At 46.5% G+C, this 8,884-nt stretch overlaps 1 protein-coding gene across 1 annotated transcript in view; it reads left to right on the top strand.

The window, feature by feature from the left end:
* Positions 1 to 2,948: 2,948 nt before the first annotated feature.
* Positions 2,949 to 8,884, top strand: part of PTGFRN (prostaglandin F2 receptor inhibitor) — a 68,944-nt gene continuing 63,008 nt past the window's right edge. Inside the window, exon 1 of the mRNA XM_071563826.1 lies at positions 2,949 to 3,117. Within this exon, the coding sequence (XP_071419927.1) occupies positions 3,048 to 3,117 (70 nt within the window). The 5' untranslated portion in view covers positions 2,949 to 3,047. The remainder of the gene's footprint in view (positions 3,118 to 8,884) is intronic.

Below are 8,884 nucleotides of genomic sequence, written 5' to 3'. Positions count from 1 at the left end.
CTAAACACTGAAAGTCAAATGGGATGCCTTCCTGAGAAACAAACAACTGACCACATATTTACTCTGCATCTCATGAATAAACATGGAAAGTGCACAAAAACAGAGGAAGATATTTGTCTTGACTTTATACTTGGAGAAAGCTTCTGGCTCAGACTGGTTCTCATAGCTGAACTGTACAAAATGGAATTGGCAAGGGGGAAAAATGACATAATCACATACATGTAACAATCCATTGAAAGTAGGACACACAAAAAGGAGAAGAAAACAGGCTTTGAAGGAGAAGGTAGACTAACACAGCAGTCAGCTTCAGACCTGCTCTGTCATCTGTGCTGGCGATTTTTCAGCCTTAGAGAAACGGTTCTCAAATTGAATGAGGGATCTCAGACACCTGCTTAAATTGTCAGAACGTTACGGAATGTATTTTAACACACCCTGCTGCAAGGCCATGTACTGAGGAAGGAAAGAACACAGTGATGAATGGCAGGATAAAGATGCTCTCAGGAAAAACACAGATGCAGAAAGAAACTTGGGGATTCAACAAGGGTAATGAACTTCACAAGCTTTTTGTGCTGTGTAGGAAGTTAATGGCCTAATTCCATTTTTAGTTACGAGAGTAGGGGAAAACCAAACAACAACTGAGAAATGATTTTTACTCTGTGCACAGCATGTGTGTATAGACCACAGTGACAGACCACAATGACATCGTACCCAGAGTGGGTGCTTGTGAGTCAAAAAGCACTTAGAAATGTTGGAGAATCTGAAAAGTGCTGCAGCAGCTGAAACGGAATCTTACAATGTGAGGCTTCAAAGAAAACAATCCATTCAGTTAAACAAGAAGAAGTGATAGGAGCACCATGTATAGTTACTTATCCATGAAAATGGGATGGGTGTGCAGTTTTGTAGACAAAGACATAACAAGTTCTGATGTCCTGAAGTTGAAGTTAGACAAATTCAACCCTGAAAGAAGCAATTTCCTAGCAGCAAGGATAATTAAACAGTGGAATAAATTAGCAGGTGGAAGAAGGCACTTGCCATTACCTGGAGTCTTTAAGGCAAGAAGTGTTGTCTTTCAAACTCGCTTTGATTCAGCTGCTAGAAAAAACCCTGTGACTTTCATACATGGGTCTAATTAATGGGTTAGAGTGGCCCCTTCTGTCTGGAAGTCTGACTGTATAGGAGGGAAGGTGTTTCTTACTGAAGTAAAAGAGTGAGATAACACTTGCTGAGAATACCACACAGAGCTCAGGACAGCAGGGGCTTCAAGATTAGAATTTGATAAAGGATCATCAATTTAACCAGACTGATGAAAGCTGACTGGTAAGGGTGAGAGATCTGCTAACCTGTTTTATGAATTTGACATAGAGGCATATCTTGGTTTACAGAAGTGACGTTTTTCAGTGAAGAAAAAGTATATTTGAATGCCGGCCAAAGGAGGAGGTAGAGTGGAATGACTGGAAACAGGCAGTAGGAACAAGCAGGGATATGAGGGGATTGTAAACATAGGTGAAGACAGCCTTGTTATGTTTGGACAGCCTTTTCTCAGTCACACTCGTGGATTCAGCCTCATTTGCCGTCTGGGAGCTTGGAGAACTTCAGTGTGGACAGGACCAAGTGTCCCCCAGGCGCCTCATGGCTGCAGCTCTGCAAAGAGACCTACTGTGTGCAGGAGCTCAGGTAACTGTGGCTGAGGGTGAAAGATCCCATCAAATGAGGGTCTTGTTTCATTCCTGTCAGGCAACTCCCTCTCTACTGTACAGCATAACAGAAAGAATAACAAAGTCCAACCTAAAATCCATTCTGATAATCATGCTTAATTAAGAACACAGCACACACTTCCTGCTCAAACAACCTCGCCCGAGTCAAGGCGTGCTCAAGACCAAGGTGTGCTGGAGACTCCAGAATAAAGCCTAAACCGGACATTTTGTGCGGGAGCAGCTGCCCAAAACCACGCATAGACTCCAGAGATTCCCCACACAGGGAGATGCATAACACACACCTATTTCCACCAGGGAGCCCGAGCAACAAACAGCAAAGGGTGCCCAAGGAGAGCACTGATTTCACAGCGAATGCGGCAAGGGGACTGAAACAGCAGATAACTGTCCAAGTTACCAGAGAGCCACCCAGCGCCTCAGCTCTTTGTTTTCACAAACAGGAAATTAAATCCCCCAGCAAACAAAAATCTCTGGGCAGGCTGGGAAGACAGGCGGTGGAGCGGTGGCACGAAAACCATGTTGCAGCATCCCCTTATTAAGTGAGACTCCAGGCAGGGGTCAAGGGAGTTCCCAAACAGGGCAGTGCTGCTGATGGGCAGCCTGGTGGCTGCTTGTGGGGCCTGTGGGTGTCCCCAGGCTGTGAGCAGGGTGGGATCGCTCCGGGATCAGTGCAGGAGCAAGGCCAGGCCAGTGGAAGGGCAGCGGACACGAGTGGGCCCGCCGGGCGGTGGTTTTTAAGGCCACACGGATGGCGGGTCGGGCTGCGCCCAGATGTGAGGGAGCCCTCGTGGGGCAGTCGGCTGGGTGTGTGTGTGTGTGTGTGTGTGTGTCTGTGTGTCTGTGTGTGAGGGGCCGCCGGCGACAGTGACAGTGTGTGTGGGGTGGGTCTGTGGGCAGGGAGAGGGGACACCCCCGACCCCCGCCGACACGACTGGCGCCCACCCCTCTGAGACGCGGCCGGACGGGCCGCACCGCCGGGACGGGAACGAGCAACCAAGGCCGCTCCCCGAGGGACACCCCCGGGGCTTTCCCGGGCCACGTGTGCTCGGCGGGGCAGCCGCCCCCAGCGCTGCCCCGGGACAGGCAGGCCCCGCTCTCCGCCCTCCCCTCAGCGCCGAGGGGCCGGGCCGGGCCGGACCCCGCACCGCCCCCGCTACCTGCGGGGGGGGCGGGCGCTGGGCAAAGTTTGTCTCTGTGGTTGGCTGCGCCGCGCAGCGCGGCCGGTCGGGGCGGGCGGGCGGCTCCGTGCGCTCCTCGCAGGGCAGCGAGCGGCCGGGCCGGGAGCGCTGCCTTCCCTTCCTTGGGCGAGCACAGCGTGCGCAGCGCTCGCCAGCAATGGGTCACCGCGGCGGGACGGCGCCCTGCCTGCCTCTCCTCCTTCTCCTCCTCGTCCTCCTGCTGCTCGGTGAGCCCTGGGGAGCGCGGCGGGGGGGTTGCGGAGGTACCTTGCCCGCAGGTAGCGGCGGGAGGGCCGTGCGGGAGGGCTGGGAGCGCGGCCGGGGCGCTGCGCTGTGCGGGGCCGGGCTGTGCCGTGCGGGGTCGGGCTGTGCCGCCGGCTCTGTCGGCCGGCTCAGCCCGCCCAGCTCCGCAGCCCTCGCTGCTCCCTTCCTGCCGGGGGTTGCTGCCCAGGGATACCCCCGAAACTTTGCGGGGATGGGATGCGGTGCTGCCCGGCGTGGCTCCCCGCGGAGAGGCTCGGCCGGGATCCCGCCTGGCCGTGCAGCCGTAGTTACGCTTCCACCACCCCGGTGCGTGGGCTGCGATCGCTCTGGAGGTGAGGGCGATGAAATTCCACCTGGCAGGGGGGAAGTGGCTCGTTGGAGAGCCAAGGTGGGATGCTGCAGCTGCCCCTGCTGTCCCGGGAGGGGCCCCCGCGCCCGGCTCGGGTTCTCCCGTTCTTCCCTGCCTGGCTCCCGCTTGGGGTGTGCTGCCTCTGCCGGGAAGTTCTCCCGCTAGGAGGTAGCGAGTCATCGTGTAGGTGATGGGTTTGTGCCGTGCTCAGGTAATTATGTAGCTGTCGCTGGTGTGACATGTGGTATTGTTCTTCCCCGGTGTCAGGCAGCGTGCAGAAATAAAGACAGTGGCAAGTACTACACTAAAGGGTGGGTGGTGGGTTGTCGGCTTTTTTCCCTTTTTTAAAATTTTTTTTCCTTCAACGTTGTACTTGTAGTATCCTTGCTAACGCTGTTACAGAAGTAGCAGTAAGTTTAAGCAGAGAATCACAAGGTTGTTCGGGTTGGCTCTGGGCAGCCAGAAGTACCTCAGGTGCTGGTGAGCAAACATACCCTTCCAATTACTATGTGCAGTTCTTGATTCAGAACACCTGATGAATTGCAGGTGTGAGCCTTTTCCAGATTTCAGGTGGAAGGAGTGACTAAACAGCGTCCCAACCCTAAGCTGCAGCATTCTTCTTTAAACAAAACTCTATTCGCTGACTTAGTTTGTGCTTGTACTTTTGACTTTGCTATGACTAATTCGTTTCTTTTTTTTTTTTTTTTTAAATTCTGCCAGAGATCTTTACTCATGGTCTGGCTGTTGAATCTTTCATAGCCAGGTCTGCAGAGCTGAGAGTTACAGCTGAAGAGTCAGCTTCCTAAACCTAGGTTTGTCCTAGTCTTTCCTGAAGCTGCTTGCAGGCAATTGGGGCAGATGTTTTTCTGTCTGCAAGTCAAGATTCTACCAGACATAGGTGTCCACTGTGCTTTCTCTTACTTGCCTCTGAGGTTAGTCATCCCATTTATCTTTGCAACATAGGCATTCTGCCAGCTGAGGAAACAGTGAAGAACCGGAGAGTTCACCTTAAGTGTTTTTGTTTAGAAAGGGAATACGATTTTTTTCAAGAGAGTGGTTTAGTAGGACAAGCGGAAAAATGAAGACTCTCAGATGCTCAAGGTCATGCAGCAAAAAGTAAAAACTATTAAGGATGACACACAACAGGAAAGCTGTTTCCTTCTTAATTCGAGATGAAATAATTAGAACTTAAAATGGGCATGCACAGATATATTGCCACAGTTCATGGTCTGGTTTGTTTGGGTATTCTGAGTTGCCTTTCAGGAATTTTTTCTTTTAGTAATTGGAACGGTGCTTTTAAAATTGAAAGTCCTTTTGTGTGCAGAAAAAAACCATCTGAACTTTAGTCTTACTTGTGGTGTGCGTTGTGGTGTGGCTGTCTTCTGATAAAATTACTTGGTAGCTTCTATGAGACATTCCAAATGTTAAGAGGTTGGGAAAGTGGTGTTTCTGTCACTCTGGATGGGAGAACTGTACTTCTGTGAACCATTTCTAGCAGCTCTTTAATGGAGAGACAGGCTGGGGCTTTTTGTTAACGAATGTGCTGCAAGTGTTGAGGAATTTTTGTACAAAGGAGGTGGAGGGAAGGAGCTGAAACACAGAAGAGTTCATCCCTTTCCAGGACTTAACTTGATTGTTTTGTTTAGATGTTTACAAAATAATGCAGCAAAAGTATGCAAACGGCTCAAGTATTTGGCTGGGGCAAATGAGAATGTTTTATATCCTTTCTTCTTGATCCAGTACTGTTACAATCTGTTTGGTAAGGAGGTTGTGAATCCTGAGGTCAAGGCTTTATCTGGTCTCTCTTCCCTCCTCTGGTGTGGTTACATCCTGAAAAGAGAGGGCAGCATGAGAGCATTTTGTGCTGCCATTGCCTGTGTTATGTGTGATTTCACTCTGTAACCAATCTACCTAATTAACCTGTGAAATGCTCTGGAAACCAAAATATCTCTCCTAGGACAAGACAGCCAAAACACAAACCAGGTATCTGGTGGTTACCAGTACTCAGACTATAAACAAACCTTTCAGCTCCTGTATTTTTCCCCCTGGTTCTTGTTTGAGGTTCAAGGTAATAATTTCGAAAAATGGTTTTATTCAAGTGCAGTGGGGCATGAGGAGAGCAGGTACTCAGTAGATCCTGGGGGAAAACCATTGATAATGGGTTTCTCAGAGATGGCCTTTTTTGTACTACTTTCTAGACCTGTGTGGCACTCACTGTCCACTATGATGAAAGTCAGTTTCAGCATTCCAGAACCCCAGGAGCCATGTGTTTAAGAGTTGTTTCCTACATCTCCTATCTGAAATTATTTTTTGTTTCTTTTCCTCAGAAGCTACAACAATTAGTCATTTGAATCAAGGTTTAATTCAAGCTTTGCAATAGAAAGCTTTGGGTAATTAGTGTAAGTTATTGTGATCATGCACTTCAAGGAAAAATGTGCTTTAATCTTTTCCTGCGTTTGCAACTAAAGTGGAAGCATTAGAAAATGTGAGAGCCTCGAGGTTTAGGGCAGGGAGTTAATGTGAGGATGATTGCCCACGGAGTGTTCAAGTATGTTGGAGTGGAATCTGCTGCTTTTTCCCTTGCTGGTGCCTCCTCACCTGCTGGTGAGCCCAGGACTGGCACTGGTGGCCTTTGTGGGAAGAAGGCAGGCTCAGATCTTCGCTGGTACCCAGAAAGGCATTGACAGCTAGACCTGCCTTTCTCTGTTGTAACTTTAGAGGTGGTCAGAAAGGCTCCCAAAGGGGAAATACCAACGAGACTGTCCTGGTTGTAGCAGCTGCAGGCTGCTGAGGCACTAGAAGCACGTAGGGAGCGTTGGAACTGGGTTGGTGAGGCACTGAAGGGCAGGTGGTGTTGCTGAGGAGGAAGTGCTTTCCATGTGGTTTTGTCATGCTGATGTATTTTCTTAGTGTGTAGGCTGGGGGAACATGTGGGAATCAGAGGATGAACAGTGTAGTGAGTGTTTTTTCCTTTCCATCCTGTGTTCTCTTGGGTTGACAAATGATAGCTTAGTCACCTTTTCTGGCTCTCCTGCATCTTCGTAGGTGTCTGTGTAGGGCTTCTTTTTAGGGAGTGTTGGTGCTTTTTCTGAAATTCTTCGACCTTGTTCTCCAGGTTTCTCGATGGCTACATTTCAACATAGCAACAGCTTGCTCTCTTTAGGTAGCCTCTGTTGTATTTGGCTCCAGTCCCTGAACTGAGGTATAAACCTGCCTGAACAAGATTTGAAGGAAGCAGTAGGGGTCATTTAAAAATGCAGCTATATGGTGGATTAGATCGTTCTTAAGAAATAATATATATCCATCCATCTAACTATATAAACAAACATTGAGGGACATTTGAGATTTCAGCTTTTGCCTCTAATAAATGTATGGGTTGATTTCTTTTTGTGTGGTTTGTTTTTTGGTTTTGTTTCTTTTTTTTTCCAATCTCCTTAATTGTTGTCAAACACTAACTTGCAAAACAGAAATGTTTTGGGATTTTTTTGGTAGGGAAATGGTTACATATCTCAATAAGATATTTTTAGAAAGTTAACATTTCAATTGTCTGGTTTTAGATGCCTTTCAGTGATATATTTTACTGTGTGTGGAGCTCTGTGTTTTAGAAGGAAGGGAAAGGGAGGAGACACACTGTCTGAAAATGTGAATTCTTTCTGATTATGAATAGAAGTCAATTGCTTGAAAGTTAAGTTGGAGAGAACTTGAGGAAAACATTACTAACATGAGCTGGGTCAAAGCAGAGGTTATGTCAGTGTCTATAAAAGTCTCTAGTACTTTCAAAACAAAGATACTAGGTGCAGTATAAAGTGAGACCGTATATTGTAATGCAAATAAAATATCAGTTTAGTACTTTGTTTTTGACTTTTAGTGGACATGATGCAGTTACTTATCCAGCTCTTTAGATCAAGCTTTCTTAGATCTGCAGTAGTAAGTCATAAAGTCAGTTTTATAGAGACCTGTGAGGTGGAATTGTCTGGGCATACCAATGTTTCCATTTCTGTCCAAGAATAAGCAGTTTTAGGCATGACCCTAGTCCCTAACCTGAATAAGGTACAACAAAACTGGGTGGAACAAGATAGGAGGAGATTGTAGCAGGTTTGGGGTTGTTACACTTTCCTGCCGTAAAGATGGAATGAGATTTTACCACTGAGATTCTAAGTTCTCCATTTTTTTTCCTTCCTTTTGATTCTTTAGAAAACTTCGAATTGTAGCTTTATTCCAAGATTTTAATACCTTCTGAGAAGAGGCTTTAGAATAATGAAATAAAGTTTAAATACATCTTATGCATTATGCTTTCCAGGGGGCAAAGGTATCAATTCAGTTTCAGACCAAACTACATTTGGGATAGAATGATCCGAAAAATAACTGCTTAGCTGCCAAAAGCCTTGAATAATGTGTTACCAGATCATCAGCATATCTAAAATATGATAAGAAGCAAGACAGTGGTTATGGAACTTAAAATTTCTTGGCTTTTTGGGTTTCATTTCAGCAACTGGCTTGTTCATTTTCATGTAAGCTTTCATAATTGTAAAACATAACTGATTTCTTCTAAATGAAGTCTGTGACAGAAGAAAAGGGTAATATTTTTTTTTCTCTTCCAAACTTGGAAGAGGTTTCAAAGCTGGGTTTTCAGTGGAAACCGTAATCAACTTTAACTATAGCATTCTGATTATGTTTAAAGTGAGTTAGATAGAAGGTAGAACTAGTGTTGCTAAATGCCTTTGTCGAGTCTTTTAAAGTTCTAAAGCAGTATGGCGATGCTTTTAGGTTTGAGCTGATGTAATTGCCGTGGGGACTGCCTGAAACTTGAGGTAGTGTTGCAGTTGATGCTCCTTTTCATTACACTGGATGAGGCAAGTTGTAGGGAAAGTCTTATGTGACAGAGTCTGAGGAAGCAGCCTGGGGAACAGTGTCTTTTGTCTGCAGCAACAGCAGCAAAATACTGCTGCAGAAATATGAAGAATTGCTGAAGCAAGCTGAAGTATTTGACTGGTGATAATCTCTCTGGCCAGATGGAATTTGCATGGATGCTTTAAAGGATCTGAACTGCTAGCTGAGCTATGGGAGGAAGAGGTAAGAAAGGCACACAGTCCTGGTCAGGATTTCCTTTAGAAAAGAATCTGAGGGTGTTTTTTTGGAATTAATTGACTTGTGAACTTAAGGAATGAGAACTAATTAAAGACTGGAGCTCCCAGGCAAGCTGTCACAGCTGCTGATAGGCAGGGCTGCCAGCAATGCCCAGAGTATATCTGCTTGTTACTTTTTGTTATGAGTACCATCTCTTTTATTGTTTATTATTCTGCAAGACTTTAGGCATTCATGCTGAAATTTTCTTGGCTGGGTGTCTACCACAGGTTAACTGTTTTTTTTTTTTTTTTTTT

The sequence above is a fragment of the Pithys albifrons genome, chromosome 1, assembly GCF_047495875.1.
Source record: "Pithys albifrons albifrons isolate INPA30051 chromosome 1, PitAlb_v1, whole genome shotgun sequence".
Classification (NCBI taxonomy): Eukaryota; Metazoa; Chordata; class Aves; order Passeriformes; family Thamnophilidae; genus Pithys; species Pithys albifrons.
This window is presented reverse-complemented; position numbering and strand designations above follow the sequence as displayed.